General features: G+C 38.6%; 2 protein-coding genes and 1 pseudogene across 3 annotated transcripts; all 3 read left to right on the top strand.

Annotated features, from left to right (window-relative positions):
• Positions 1-4896, top strand: LOC137287612 (uncharacterized). 2 transcript variants are annotated; one of them, XM_067819991.1, is made up of 5 exons: positions 91-170; positions 1443-1796; positions 2539-2862; positions 3755-3833; positions 3995-4896. In XM_067819991.1, exons 1-5 carry the CDS (start codon positions 119-121, stop codon positions 4164-4166), a joined length of 981 nt encoding a protein of 326 aa, XP_067676092.1. In that variant the 5' UTR covers positions 91-118; the 3' UTR covers positions 4167-4896. The 2 variants fall into 2 exon arrangements, with proteins under 2 accessions (XP_067676093.1, XP_067676092.1); XM_067819992.1 differs by lacking the exon at positions 3755-3833 and having other exon boundaries at positions 1-170.
• Positions 4897-5580: 684 nt separating this feature from the next.
• On the top strand, positions 5581-7594 carry LOC137287620 (uncharacterized; annotated as a pseudogene).
• Positions 7595-13724: 6130 nt separating this feature from the next.
• Positions 13725-17215, top strand: LOC137287853 (uncharacterized). The gene is made up of 4 exons (XM_067820236.1): positions 13725-13776; positions 14544-14888; positions 15676-16017; positions 17112-17215. The coding sequence occupies exons 1-4, from the start codon at positions 13725-13727 to the stop codon at positions 17213-17215; spliced, it is 843 nt and encodes a 280-aa protein (XP_067676337.1).

Genomic DNA, 17215 nt, shown 5'->3' on the forward strand with positions numbered 1-17215 from the left:
GTGTTCTGAAGTCCATAACCTCAAAACAGTTGTCTGATCGATTCGTACGCCTATCACGTCAACTCACACATACAAATAGTAATTCACTTCCTTGAAGAAGTAAACCTAAATTTAGATAATGGACGTCTTGTTGACTTTGGTTGTCGTCACGCTACCGGCAGTCACCACAGGTAAGACTTCAAATGTACATATAACTCATACACTGTGTAATAGGCTCACCATTAAACAACGACATTGTCTTGAAACCTGCATGTACTGCGTTTGTGCGTATATCACTCATGCACTGAGATACGTGTATATGTGTCCTCTATCTATAAAACATGTGAGTATATAGTTGCCCATAAAGATCTACAAACTGGTATACACTTTCCCATTGCAGTACACACGCTGTGTACACGGAATCTCTATGAATACTAGTAATTCGACTGTCTTGTTTGAATAGGGAATAAAATTAAGAGCTGCAATTTACACTAGTACTAGCTAAAGTCATCGATAATCGGAAATATCATCCAAAGGAAAAGGAAAAGATGTTAATGATAACGATATGAAAATTCTCTTATCGGTAATATCGCACTCTATCTTTTGTGGTAGTTACTTTGTTCACACACAATATACACATTTAGAAGTTTATGCATGGTCAGGTTCTATATTCTGTTTAGAACACTGTTTTGATATTAAGAAAGATATGTGATGTGAAATTTATCACTCGCCCGTTGAAGATACTGCAGTGTAATATTTCCACTTCAGTATTACACTAGTGTAATACCGCTTGACGTATGACGTCAAAATGGTTCAAAGTTGTGACGTCACAATGCTAAAGTTGATGTCGCGATTTTACTAGACCTTGCTTGACTTGAAAGCTGAGAGTCCTCACACGGTAGGCATTTTCGCCGCAGTTTCTGTCAATTTATGTTGGCAAGTAATAAACAGAATGCTAAACTCGCTTCCGTGAAATACCATTTTCATTAAACTCGTTAAAGACTTAGTATCAAACTCGCTTTCGCTCGTTTAACTCGTTTAATAAAAATGGCATTACACGGAAGGTCGTTTAGTATCCTCTATATCTCACTTTCTACGGAGTTACTTCACCGATAGTTATTAAAAAAGATGATAGATTATCGATCTCCATGATGTATATCAATAGCCATTATTACCTTCATGTATGTAAAAGTGCTGTTCGTTCAATGAAAGTCACAGCAAGGAGCAAAAGGAACTTAGAACTGATGATATCTCACTGTGTGGGTTATGACAAGTGATGTTTCTGCTGTTTATTGCTGTACAGGTTCACACAACAGTAAACTATGTGATCTGTAGCACTGGAATGTATTGCATGTATATGTACTTTTTTGTTTTCAAATTTAATAAATTTTTTCCATGTAAGTATCACTGTTTGTGCTTAAAAATGTAGGTTTTACAAGTGACTTTTCTGCTTTCTAACCAAGAATTACAGACATGCACCTCGGGTACAGAGACCAGCTCCATGCAAATCATGCTGAATGTGTCTATCACACACATTACCACAGGGGGAGGGATGTGTTCATGTAGACTGACTGTGTCAAACACAACACAGGTGGAGATGTTCCCTTCTACAGACTGGACATCAGTGTGTGATACACACATGACCATACAGAAGTGGGGGACAAGTACACAGTGTACAAATGGTGTTGTACAAGCTCCATCTGGACAGATTCACACCGTCAGCACTGGTGAGGAGGTATGGATCCTGATGGTGGCTAGAAAACCTGGAGCCAAGGGACTGTCAGGACGCCTGCAGTTCAAGGTGAAGCAGCCATCAGGTGAGGGATGGTTCCAAATCTGCAAAAGGCTAAAACAAAATGAAACTGGTGGATTTCGTTTGACATCAAGTCGGTAATTTTCAGTAATAATCACATTGAAAAGGATACAGATGTGTATATCCCAATTAATTAGAGGTAAGATAACAAACCTGAAGTATATGTACACAGAACTTTAACTACTTGATATTTAATTCAGATTACAACACAAACGTCCAACATACATATGAATATACTTCAGCCTGTTTGACTGCTTTTCTTACCTTCATGTGTAATAATTCAGTTTCATTGGTCAAAGACTCGTTTACAAGTTCCCGTGTCACCCCCTCCCAGAGAGGTGACAACTGGACAAAAAATATTATCCGCTGCCACGGTAACTGCCAAACTCTCCGCCGAGAAGTTGAATCTCTAGCAATCATATGACATCACAATATGAGCCATGTAATGTATGGAGTTCGTACACCGTCCCTTCAGCCGTTTTGCGAACACTTTGTACAGATTTATTTTACTGACTTTCACTGCTTTATTTATTTCAGAGCAGTGTGCACATTCAACCCAAACATAATTAACCAGTATTATAGCAGTTTTAAGCCTGTCAGAATAGCTTTCGTTTTGTGTTGATATTGTATTGTTAGAATATTTAATCTGTACATATCAGGATATATAACTGTATTTCAGTGTTGTATGCTCTTGCAATGTAACATTATAAATAACCTAAATACCTTTTGGTTTCCCACGGCACCAGTCCAGCTTAACATTGAGTGCTTTAAGCCGAACACCAACAGTTCTACAACAACAACTCCCACAACACCATCAGTTCCAACAACAGTAACAAGCATGACGACAACATCACCAACACCAACAACAAGTACAGATAAAACCACCACAAGAGCAACAGACAGCACACCTACAGGGCAAACCACTTCTGGTGCTGCCACAGGAGACATTTCATCTAGTTCATCTACAGGAGCTACTTCTGGGTCAGCTGCAGCATCAGCAGGAAGTACTCAAGCTACTGCTACTCCTACTCAAGGTGCCATTACAGACAATACAGAGGGTACCTTTCCAGGTATGTATGCTTTCTAAAGTTCAATACTGGCTTTCCCTCTCACTTCTGAGGAATGTCACTTCAAGTACTATAGTGAAACTTCTGAAAAGATCACATCTGAAGTTAGCCTGTGTTTTGTAACTGGCAGGGTAGTGTTGGTGTGTTGTGAAACTATGTAAGAAATATGAGTGAAATCTTTGTGAAATTAATAACGAAACAATCCGCAGACATCAAATCACAAGTGTGAATGCTACTATTCCATCAGATATATATATATACACACACATACACACACACACACACTCTCTCTCTATATATACTATATACTATATATATATATATATACACACACACTCTCTCTCTCTATATATATATAATGTATGTATGTATGTATGTATGTATGTATGCATATGTATGTGTGTGTGTGTGTGTGTAGTATATAATATATATATATGTGTGTGTAGCACTAATATATCGATACAGTCAAGCGAATGACAACAACAGTAGAATCTAGAGAAGTAGCCTAACAGAATAAAGAAGTTGTATGTCCTAATTAATTGTCCTCATTCTTCATATCCTTAATTTCTCGAATTCAAATCAAATGTGTTTGAAATAGTAGAGATAATTATGCACGAAACCTACAAGCTGACAACTTAGACTTGAATGAATGGTGTTACCGGTGTCTCTATGAAATTATTCCATAATTATTTCAGTTCTAGGCAGTCAGTGTTGAAACTGTTACGTGAAGATGGTCAGGGGCGATAAGTGGTCTGTACTCTATATGTTATACCACTTCAGAACTGTCTTTGGATCGTGATAGATCCTGATACATGCACGAGACAGATTCAACCCGAATGTCCATACATTGAGTTGTATGAAAGTGGTTGTGAGACCATCAAGGGTTTTATTGCAGGAGGCATCTTTGCTGCTGTGGTTGCTACAGGCGTTGGGTTGGTCTTCATCGCTGGTGGACTGTACGTCGTCATATCAAGGTGAAGACAGTATGGCCAAATGCATCTAAAAATCATGTTCAGATCTTATGTAACCAGTTGTAGATTTAAAAGCACACAAAGCTTTCAATATTAGATAATAGTTCATACTGGTGAGCAATAAGTTGATTTTATTATGTGTGATTAACTGTGTTGTGTTACAGGAGAAAATGGTGGACATTCCGCCGTCACAAACCCGACGACATCCCATTATCTGATGCCCATCCCACCTACTCCGGGTTCACGCCCAGAACTGAGGAGCCCATGAATACATACGACAAAATTGATCTAAAACCTTCAAAGGGGACGGACAATCCATATATCAATGTGTCATAGATTACCTTATTTGTTCTGAGTCAGACGTCTCCCGCTAATTTAAGAATGTTGCACCCCTGGATATTAAGATACACTACATCATTTCCAGTCGACCTGGCTGTAAGTCATGCGGGCAATTTACAAATGGACAATTGGCCTGATACGCAAACATTTGTAAAGCATTTAAATAATGCTCACAAAATACACATCTTTTGGAGAAGGAGGACTTTGACCAACGTACAAGGTTAAATCTGAAAATTATTGATGCCAGGCTCTATGTATCATGAATAACATTCAAAGATTGAATTTCAGACAATTAGCTGACTGTAAAAAGCTTGCTAAATGCACTGATGAGACATAGCATATGTTCAGTTTTTCGTGTTTGTTTTGCACAGCATCTGTGGTAACAGTCGACGGCGGCCTGGAGATTTAGAAATGCAGTATGCGTCTTTGAGTCTTCGTTAGTATTGACACTTTATGAGCAAAAAGAGGGGAATCTATGGCCAAGTCACCACTGGCTGTATTATGGTTGGTCTGCTAAACATCATGCGCTTTTGACCAAAGGCTGAACGTATTATTTGACATCGCGCGTTCTTCCTATTCTGATCTGAATCGCAGTATACTAATGCACCCGAATCAAGTGACAAGCAAAGGAATTTGAAAAGTACTTGCTCTCGGAGTAAGTCTACACTAAGAAGTGAACTCCATCCTTGTAGACAGATAACATTGCAAAAATAAAAACCCTACACAAGAACATTTTCTACTCTCTTATTTGTCACCACTTGACGCACACATACCATGCTGTTAGATGCTATTGTCACTGACAATAATAAATTTAACATTGTTCTTCGTAGACGTTTGTTGAATGTACATGAAAAGTTATTTCGCATAAAAAATATTGACATTGAGGTATGCTTTTGTAGGTAAGGTCCAAGGTCTAAACTGTCCAAAAGAGTACCAACTACACTTGCTTTTCCTGTTGATTGTTATTCGCTTCAATTACTTTCTGTTTGTAGAGAGCATGCACTATGTCCATTTACTACACACTGTAGTTCCCCAGGTTGTGACATACGTGTCCATAACTTTACGTGACCCTGCTTACGGCATACAGATGCCAAGTGAAGTGAAGTGAAGTCTGACGAAACTTCATTCGCATACCCCAGTAAGCGAGTTTAATTAGACGTGGCCTTTAGCAATATCCGGCCAATGTCACGACGGAGGAGACCAGAAATGGGTTTCACATTTTGCACGCACGTCGGAAATCCAGCCCAGCATGACGAGCGAACACTTTAGCCACTTGGCTACACTACCGCACTACACGCTCCTGTATATACTGCATAATACTGGTTATTATACGGAGAACCTACTTTCTGGTTGTAGATGAATATAACCTATACAATTCTTAAAGGAGAAGTACATCTGAACTTTGATCATCATGGACGCCTTTTTGACTTTGGTTGTCCTCACGCTACCGGCAGTTATCTCAGGTAAAACTTACTGTATTTATGACAGGTGGGTAACTGAAACACTGAGACTTGCGTGTCAGTTATTGAAAAACTGAGACCAGCCCCTAAGAGATCCTGCTGGATGTGTCTACCACGCAAATCAACTCAGTGGGTGGGATGTGTTCCTGTAGATTGACTGTGTCACATATAACACAGGTGGAGATGTTCCCTTCTACTGACTGGATATCACAGTGTGATACATACATGACTGTACAGAAGTGGGGGACACAGTGTAGAAATGGTGTAGTACAAACTCCACCTGGACAGACTCACACCGTCACTACCGATGAGGAAATATGGATGCTGGTGGTGGATACAAAGCCTGGAGCCAAGGGACTGTAAGGACTGATGCAGTTCAAAGTGAAGCCTTCATCAGGTGAGAGATGTTGCCAAACGTGATATATATCATCCCTGGGGTGAGTGAGTGAGTTTCTTTTTACGCCACACTTAACAATATCCTGGCTATATGGCGGCAGTCTGTAAATAACAGTCTGGGCCAGGCAAGCCCATGTCCCGACCCCGTTAGCCGCCTTTTACCATAGGCTTGGGTTACAGAAGGCCAATATGCAAACCAGGACCTTCACGGGTCAATTGTACCTAGACAGTGTCACGCCTATAACGGTTTCGTCTCGCGATGGTGGTAGTGGCAACGAGCTGTGTGACTACAAAAGAAACATATAAACTTTGTTTAAAATTTAACTTAATTTCCGCATTATCACTAATCTACATACTGTAATCTGTAGGGTTTGCCTGTGTCCTTGTATGCTACAATTCACATCGTTTCCGAAAAACAAGATGATATCCTGAAGACAATTTACAGCAGAATAATTGTCAAGGATCTGCTTTGTCCAGTACATAACCCAGTCAGCGAGACAATCAATCACGTAGTTTGTCACACAGAGAATCTACTCCCTTGTTCCACATGAATGCCACATGTATAATTCTCAGTACATCTAAATTTAGATAATGGACGTCCTGTTGACTTTGACTATCCTCGCACTACCGGCAGTCATCTCAGATTGGACGTTGATTGTATACATACTTCAGTTGTGTAAGAGGCGTGCAGTTAAGATTTAAGTGTCCGTTACCTGCGTGAGTCGTTGTTTGACACCTTGTGTACTGTCTTTGTGCATAGTTACAAAACATACGGCCTGCTGCCCATACGATCAGCAATAGGTGTCCGTGGTCGTTGAAGTTCAAATGTTACGTCCACTGTAATACTTTAATGCATAATGTTCTATTGTTTGGTCAGAAAGCACATAAACTTGAGCATATGTAATAGTGTGTCGCCTGATGAGAGCCCCAACCGTCCTGTGTATTTACTAGTGTTGTGTCGGGAACACATATTACTTTACCATTAATGATATGTCCCAGTCAAAGGTTATGACATATGATTATTCTCTTCTCCAAGGTCTGCAGACATGCTCCTACTCTCCATGTCCAGACAGATAATCTAATTATATATGCAGGAAAAAAAATATATACAGTTTTGTTTAAACACAAAATAACTATAACCGGACTGTCTCACACCCTCCATTCTGGCAAGATTCAAACTGTATTTAAAACTTATGGCACCATCAGGTTCGTGAAGAAAGGTTAAAACATATAAATATTTATTTATTTGCATTAAAACATTAATATTTTCACATCATCAAAATTACTGCGATTACCTGTTTTAGTTGCACGCAAACTGACTGCCTATTCTTGTTTTTTTTCTGTTCCTGTGATAATCGTTGACAGGTACAATCGTAGAACAAATCGGACAAAAAAAAAAATACATACAAAACTCGTTGATTTGCTTGCGACAAGCAGTGAATGGTCAATTGAAAACTGCAAACAATCGTTCCATGATCATTTCTCGTTTCAGCAAATCAGCTGAACATTTATTGTTTTGAGCCAAACACTGACAGCAGCACAACGACAACACCTACTATATCTACATGAAGAATGATATCTACATCCCTGTCAAGCACTCAGGCTGAAACGGAACGTTTACCTGACACCACACCTCTAGGACAGTCAACATCTCGTGTCTTAACTATAGTGTGGTCGATACATAGATTATCAAAAATAGTTTTGTTAACACAATGAAAACATATGCTCCCACGTTGGTGAAACGTATTAATGATTCTTTCTTCAGCTTCAATGCTAAGAAATTAATAACTGCCGTCTGAGGCAGAAAATCGTTGTACCATATTTAAGTTAAATTCCAGTCAGTGTGTGTTATTGTCACGTAAGAAGAAACCTGATGCTGTATAACCTTTCCCTCTTTGGTCAAACGTCTTTGTATGATTATGAACAAAGAACAGATCACTTAAAATCAGTGCTTGTAGGTTGGGACGATGATGTGAATGGGTCCTTGTCTTCTCATCCTGACTTTGCTCATTATTTTGAAGCACTAGTTTATCTGGTCAAATGCGGTCCATTTAACAAGCACCACCACTGTTATTGTTTTATCCATCTTTAATCACGAAACAAAACACATAAGAAATCCACACAGTGGGTTGTCTGTGTCTGTAATCCAGACTGCGGTGCAGGTATGGTGTGCCATCCTCTTTGATGGAACCTACAGGAACAGATGTATTGCTGGCAAGCCAAAGATAGTTGTGGGTCCACACCAACACAAATGGAATCTGTTGAGGGCAGTATTTTACTGATGTGCTTTGGTGTGAAGAACTGCTCAACACATCTATAATGTGCGTGGAATTTGTCCAAATGTGAAAAATATCAGTCTTCAGGTTTCAACACATAAGGCATCAGTGGTTGGGTTGGAAATGGTGGATGGGGAATTTATTAGAAATGTGTATGTACCTGTCAGTGAGGTAGGATGGAAACCAGTGTGTGATTGGTGAGTGCTTATGCTTCATTTATACGAAATAACACATCAACCAAACATTTGAATCCAAATAATTACTATTAAAGGTCATGTATTTGCTGGTGGAATGGCCACAGATGGCGGGATGGCCATTGCTCTTCCCGTTGTCTACTTCTGCGTCATCATGTATGGTTTTTTAAAAAAATATTCTGCAGTGTTTTAATACACCTACGGATCCCCGAAGATCCGGGACTTCAGCAACCCATGCATGTCACAAGAGGCTACTAATGGGATCGGGTGGTCATTCTCGCTGACTTGGTTGACACATGTTGTCGTATCCCAACTGCGTAGATCGATGCTCATGCCCTTGACCACTGGATTGTCTAGTCTCTATTATTTATAGACTTTTGCCATATAGCTAGAATACTCAATGTGGCGTTGAAAAAACAGCCAACCATCCAATCATGCATCTACAATGGCTGTGACACAACTTGCATATGTTGTTAAACTTTGCGAACAGGAAAAGATGTATGTGTCATGACATTATATTAAGCAGGACCTTGACACACTGACAAATGTACTATAAAGGAAAAGAAACCACTTCCATATCAATATTAACGTAGGTTCAGGTATACAACAAAATGTTATAGATGTCAATGTCTTCTTTGTTTTATACACAACGTTTCTCAGCTATCCCTTGCCCCTTCGTCAGCTGAGCTGTGCATTGCCATTTCGTCAGGTGACGAAGGGATAAGGTATAGCTCAGAAACGCTGTGTATAAAACAAAGAAGACGTTTACACCCGTAACAATCTGTCGTATACTTGAATACCAACTTCTATATGCCTTCCAAGAACCTAACGTAATTTCCTGCATCACTTTTCACTTTGACGTATTTCAGACCGAGATACATGCCATCCTGCCGTAATAGTCCTACTGCTGATACTCCTGTGTCTCCTGTCCATCCCAAGTTTATATGCTGGCTTTATTGACAGACCTAAAGAACCAGTCAACAACTATGACAGACTTAGTCCAGCAGAGGTCAGGACCAACCACTACATCAACGAATAAGTGACATACATTGATCTACATTGGATGCTATTAGTAGGGACTACTGTTGGTAATTATTTACAAGTAAGTACAGACTTTCGTCTGTGTTCGAGAAAAACTGTTTTGAATGTGTAGCAGTTAAGTGAGGTAGTATAAGGTTCATCAATATGTGTGAGCACACAGTATAATGTCATCATGGTTCAAACACTTTGGATGTAGTATATCCCTTTACATTACAAATGTAAGAAATTGATACATTTTTTCATAGGTTGTATTGTAAATAAATACTGTGGTGTTTAACATTCACATGTGGCCACGTTCATATGCCACGGTATACGTATATGAATATATTTGCTCATACAAGCAAATTTACTCCTAATGAGTAAACTAACCATGTGAACGCTCTTGCTTATGTAATAACGCTTTGTTATTGTAGTAAATGTACTACACCTCCAATGGCTTATGGGCAAATTTCTCATACGAGTATTTGTGTCAGGTGAACACAGAATTTGCTTATATGAGCAAGTAAGTTTCATCATAACTAAAATTAGACGAATATTACATGATTTAAAAAAAAAATAGCCCTGATGGTGTGATTTTAGTGATGACAGGTCATATACTTAAAAGCAGCAGAAATGTAAAGGAGCTAAATGGCTGGTCAGAAGAGGAGAGGAGGAAACTCGTGGACAGACGGGGAGCCAGAGACACTACTGTCTATATGGAAAGAAAAAGACATCGAAGTACAGTTGGAAGATCCTAAAAGAAATAGAACAGCTATTTATCAACACGTATCTTCTGCTCTATGAAGTCATGACGTTGAGAAGACAAGTGCACAGAAACAGGATGCACGCACTTAAGCATTCATTTCGTGAGTGTACTAAGAAACTGTGGAAAAGTGGAAGAATGAGAAGACTCATTAAATTTTACAGCACCCTTTTTCAATTATTCCCTTAATACATTAATAATATGATTCATGACTTTTGTTTTTTGAGCATATTTGTGTTTGGTAATTGTTGATGCACACCACTTTCGCAATCGAAGACACGGTTAACGTTTTCATTTTGGAATTATTTTAAAATTTGTTTGTTCAACTTAACATGCATGAGTATTATTCCATTGTGATATATAATCTGATCCACTGGTCTTTTCAGTCCTTTTTGGTTATTAAAAATGTGTGAACTGTAACTTTTGGGGGCATTATACAATAACAATAAAAAGTGTTGAGATGTATTGAACCTCTTTATAGTTTGCAAAACGATATGAACACATGAATGGAAAGTTGACTGCAACATATCATACTCACATAAGATATAGAGAATAGAAGGCTCACTACAGCACAAAATATTCTGCCAAGTCCTTGAGCAGAGTTGTGGTGCTGAGGATTAGATCGTCCTCTGGGTCCACCTCATCAATGTCTCCCCGTCCTCTTTGGCCAAACGCTTCACGGTACATCTAACACAGATTATGCAGGACCACACATGCAATGACCGCTGTACTAGTGAACTCAACACGTGTCTAAGCGTTTCTTACGTTTCCTACTTTTCAGGCGCCCAAATGCAATCTCTACAGTCATACGGGCAGGACAGGTTGAATGTGGTCTCGGAGAGGCTGGGTTTAGCTCTGTTAGCAAAGGGTTTCACAAGCCAAGGTTTCGGGGGATAGGCTGCATCAGCTTCGAGAATAATCGGCATGTGAAACTACTTGTTGGGAGTCGTTAATTTCTTTGACCACTGAGGAAACAAATCATCCGTCTCTCCTTTGCGGAAAAGCTCAGGGTGTCCCAGAACATGCACATCATGTACCTGTCTCGGCCAACCCACATTGATGTTAGTGAAGATATATCTGTGATCGTACGGCGTGCAAAATCAGTGAATAGTATCCGTTTCGATTTAAGTAGTCACCATGGACATAAGCGGGCGATGGTAGGAAAATGCATGCCGTCAAGGGCACCTGCGCTGTTTGGTAAATCCCTTGTTGATTCAAATCCCTTAATAACAACTTTGAGCAGCTGACCTTTTGGAAAAGAGATATATGTTGGCACCATTGTCTCCTCAGTTACAATACAAACATCCCTCACACATTTCTATACTGTAGACTTGCCAACACCAAACAAATTTGCGATGGTCCTATATTCAGCCAAGGATGCAAGCCAGTATACAGCGACTGCAACTTTGCAATCAGTCTCCAGTGTGTCTCTGACAGATCGACCTACACAGTTTGATGTCAAACCAGGTTCAAGCTCTCGACACAGAATATCAAACGTTGTCTTTGTCATTCTAAAGATCTCTGTCCATTCTTTACTTGTGAATCTTTTTTTACAACATTTGACCACCAATGCTGAGATCTGGGCTTCACCCATCTCGTCTTTTGTCTTGTGCTACAAAAATAAGAGAAGTCGTAACATCTTTTTTCTTGTTACAAGCAGAGTTATCAGATCAATGGTACACTCTCAAATGATGATAAAAATGCAAATACTCATAAAAATAAACATGGTTTTGCAACTGGCACTATTTTCTCATGTGAACACGTGGTATTTTTGTTTCATTTACTCTTGTAAGCAAATTTGCTTACGTGAGCAAATATACTCATTTGTGTACCTGATAGCATTTGAACGCGACCTAAGACATTCAGGATGGTTACAAGATAATGTGGTATTTGTCACTGTGTGACCTGGAAGAACTACGCCTTGCTTCAGCCACCTTATGTGGGCGTGTGACGTAAGAAACGGGATCATAATAAGCGTCTTCGGCTGTTTCGGAAAATATTGTTTAAAATTGCGATTACATTTCAGCCTCGTCTGACAGTTTGTTGTTTAGAATATTATTTACATCGTTAGACATTTCATATCCATGAAGGGATTCTGGTGACAATAGAAACTGAACTGTGGACGTAAAACATATGCAATCCAAAACAGCACCGTATCGTTGATTAAGCATAATTATTTAATCGTTCAGGGGAAAGATACATGACCACATTGAACCCATACTAGGAAAGACTGTCAGTGTCACTTGGTTGGTTTCACGTCATCATACTCTAAATTGCATAGATTCATGTACATTATTGCAGTCAACAGATTATCCAATCAAATGCATTTATACAGAAAATATATTGTTAAGTACATTCGGGAACGTTTGGTACAAGTCAAAATACGAAATTTCATCGGACATCATTTTTGTCAAAAACACATTCGAGAATTGGTGCATGTATATGTCTCACCTTAGAATTACTAAAATGGATTGGAGTTAGATGTTTTATATATCACAGATGTATCTCATCCCTGATATACTATACATATGATTTTATGGAAGAAATTGGACAATATATATACTTTACTCTTCCATTACTCAACTAATAGTGCAAGTGAATCCAAGAGAGTCCATGTTTGAATATTGTTTTTGAGCAGATTTGCATTGGTTAGATGAGATTTCATGTTTATGAAACCTCAACCTAGCCACAATAATATTCTGTATGCCTTTAACATAACTTGGAGGCAATATGACTCAAGTTGTATACACATGTTTAAAACAATTCGATAAACTTCTACAAGTGATATAAACATTACTGTATACATTACACTGAACATTCACAACAACACAGTTTAGATAGTTAGATCTAACAACACGAATGCGGGGTGGGGTGGGGTGTGTGTGTGTGTGTGTGTGTGTGTGGTGTGTGTGTGTGTGTGTTATAGTGTATCAATCAACAGGTGTCTATATTTCCTCGTACGCATGACGATTTGTTTTAGAATTGGTCGTGCTTGTTGAAAGAGACGACTGATTTGATTGTACGGTTAGAGTGACTAACACTGATTAGTGCAATATCATGGTATCCACATCGATGCTCACTATGTCAGCCATTGGATTCCTTGCCCAGTTTAAGCCTTTTTATATCGTCAACATTAAACTGGAAGATTGCTGATCTGAGTTGTAAAGTGTGAACAAAGCACTTCATCTAAACTATCTATTATATCAAAATACAAGCTGAATATGTGTTATATAAACATACCTTGACCTATCTCAACATCTCCTTTCAGAGAGTAAATCTTACACGTAAAACGTTGATGATTTCGGACGGGGCTGGTCTATAAATATAGCTACTATTCTGTATATACGGTATTCTGCAGTCCATGACCTTAGAACAGCTGTCCGATCGATGTGAACTGGTACAAATAGTAATTCACTTCCTTGAAGAAGTAAACCTAAATTTAGACAATGAACGTCTTGGTGAATTTGGTTGTCGTCACGCTACCCGCAGTCATCACAGGTAAGACTTCAAATGTACATATAACTCATACACTGTGTAATAGGCTCACCGTTAAACAACGACATTTTTCGCTTGAAATCGATATGTTTGTGCGTACATCACTCCTGCACTGAGATACGTGTGTATGTGTCCTTTATCTATGAAACATAGTTGCCCATAAAAATCTATAACTGGTACACACCTCTTCATTTCAGTACACACGTTGTGTACACGGAAACTTTATGAATACTTCGTTTGTCTTGTTTGATTAGCAAATGACATTAAGATGTTTGATCAGAGAATGATATTAAGAGCTACAATTTACACTAACACAAGCTAAGGTCATCGAAGTATCGTCGATAGGAAAAGATGTTCATGATATCGATATGAAAATTCCCTGATCGATAATATCGTACTCTATCTTTTGTGATAGAAAAATGCTTTTTTTAACATAGAAAATACACATTTAGAAGTTTATTCGTGCTCAGGTTCTATATTCAGTATACTATATTCAGAACGCTGATTTGATATAAAATTAACACGACACAACTCACCAGTGATATCAAATATTCTCTATGTTTGTTGAAAGGTATTTCTCCGATAGTTATGACAAATTGTCAGATTATCGATCTCCACGATATCCATCGACAATGATCATTAATTTACATGTTTGAACAATTGCTGTTCGTTCGATGAAAGTCACAACAAAGAGCAAAGTTAACTTAGAACTGATGATATCTCACTGTGTGGGTTATGACAAATGACGTTTCTGCTAGTTATGAGATAAGGATTACAGACATGCTCCTCGGGGATAGAGACCAGCTCCATGCAAATCATGCTGGATGTGTCTACCACACAGATCAGCACAGGGGGAGGGGTGTGTTCCTGTAGACTGACTGTGTCACACACAACACAGGTGGAGATGTTCCCTTCTGACTGGACACCACAGTGTGATACATGCATGACTATACAGAAGTGGGGAAAAAGTACACAGTGTACAAATGGTGTTGTACAAACTGGACAGACTAACAACGTCAACACTGGTGAGGAAATATGGATCCTGATGGTGGCTACAAAACCTGGAGGCAGAGGACTGTCAGGACTGGTGCAGTTCAAGGTTAAGCAGCCATCACGTAAGAGATAGTTTCAAATCTGTGAAAGGAAAAAAACACAATGAAACTGATGATGTTTGACATCAAACCAGTAATAATCACAATTAAGAGGATACAGATGTGTATATTCCTATTAATTAGAGGTAAGATAACAAACTTGAAGTATATGAGCACACAACATTAACTACTTGATATTTACCTCAAACTACAACATAAATCTCCAACATACATATGCATATACACTTCAGCCTGTTTGACCACGTATCTTACCTTCATGAGGATTAATAAAATTTCATTGGTCAATGACGCTTTAACAAGTTTCAGTGTGACCCCTCTCAGGGAGGTGACAACTGGACAAAACATATCCGCTGCCACGGTAATCGCTAAACCGCCGAGAAGCTGAATCGATAGCAGTCATATGACATAATAATATGACTCATGTAATGTCTGTAAACTATTCTTTCACTTTGTACTTTGACTATTTTCACTGACTTTCACTGCTTTATTTAAACTATTTTATACTACTAGTACTTTGCACACTCAACCTAAACATAATCATTATTATGTCAGTTTTAAGCCTATCATAATAAGATTCTCTGATTTAAAAACAAAAATCCAGCGGAAATGTCATGTAGTCAGTAGCGATCTTTAAAATCATCTAAACTGATATTTTAACATGATATGCACAAGCACATGCTCTTGATGAAGTCAGAATATGTAATGAAAGGTGGAATATAATCAGTGAAATTGCCTAGATTTGTGTTGATGTTGTATTATTGTAATATTTATTCTTTTCCAACTGTACCAGTCCAGCTTACCATTAAGTGCTTTACGCCGAACACCAACAGTTCTACAGCAACAACGCCCATTCAAACATCATCAACCACAACTACAACACCATCCGTTCCAACAACAACAGTAGCAAGCATGAAGACAACACCAACAAAGCCAACAAGTGCAGATAAAACCACCACAAGCGCAACAGACAGTACACCTCAAGGGCAGACTGCTACTGCCTCAGCAGACACTTCTTCTAGATCATCTGCAGGAACTACTTCTGGGTCAGCTGCAGCATCAACAGGAAGTACTCAAGCTACTCTTACTCCTACTCCAGGTGCCGTTACAGACAATACAAAGGATCCCTTCCCAGGTGTGTATGCTTTCTAAAGTTCAATACTGGCTTTCTTTCTCACTTCTGAGGAATGTTAATTCAAGTACTATAGTGAAACTTCTGAAAAGATCACATCTGAAGTTAGCCTGAGGTCTTTTTTAACTGGCAGGGTAGTGCTTATGTGTTGTGAAACTATTTAAGAAACATGAGTGAAATTAATACCATACCAATTCGCAGACGTCAAGAATCACAAGTGTGAATGCTACTATTCTTACAACCCTAAAGGTGCTCACTTTGTAGACAATGTTATGAGGCCATATGGAATCTTTTCAGATATATCTATTATTGACATCAATATATTTCTAACAGTGCATGAGCACTCAGTGCAGACATATAAAGACTTCTATTCCAAGATTAAACTATATATATATGGAAAAAAATAATGTCATATTTTGAACATATCATATTTGTAGCAACATACATACATACACACACACACACATATACATACATACATACATACATACATACATACATACATACATACATACATACATACATACATACATACATACATACATACATACATACATACATACATACATACATACATACATATTTGTAGCAAGCAAGTGACAACAGTAGGATCTAGAGAAGTAGCCAAACAGAATAAAGAAGTTGTATGTCTAAATTACTTGTTCTCATTCTTAATATCCTTAACTTCTCGAATTCCAGTCAAATATGTTAAAAAGGTAGAGATAAGTATGCATGAAACCTAAACCCCCACAGGACATAGCACGTAGACATGAATGAATGGTGTTACCGGTGTCTCTCTGAGATTGTTTCATAATTATTTCCGTTACGATGTGAAGCTGGCCAGGGGAGATAGGTGGTCTGTACTCTATATGTTGTATCACTTCAGAACTGTCTGTGGATGCTGATAGATCCTGATACATACAGATTCATCCCGAATGTCCATATAGTGAGCCAAATACATGTAAAAATCATGTTCAAATCTTATGTAACCAGTTGTAGCTTTAAAAACACACATAGCTTTCAATATTAGATAATAGTTCATATCGGTGAGCAAAAAGTTGATTTTATTATGTGTGATTAATTGTGTTGTTTTACAGGCGAAAATGGTGGACATTCCGCCGTCACAATCCTGATGACATCCCAATCTCTGATGCCCATCCCACCTACTCCGGGTTCACACCCAGAACAGAGGAGCCCATGA

Source organism: Haliotis asinina, chromosome 6, assembly GCF_037392515.1.
Source record: "Haliotis asinina isolate JCU_RB_2024 chromosome 6, JCU_Hal_asi_v2, whole genome shotgun sequence".
Classification (NCBI taxonomy): Eukaryota; Metazoa; Mollusca; class Gastropoda; order Lepetellida; family Haliotidae; genus Haliotis; species Haliotis asinina.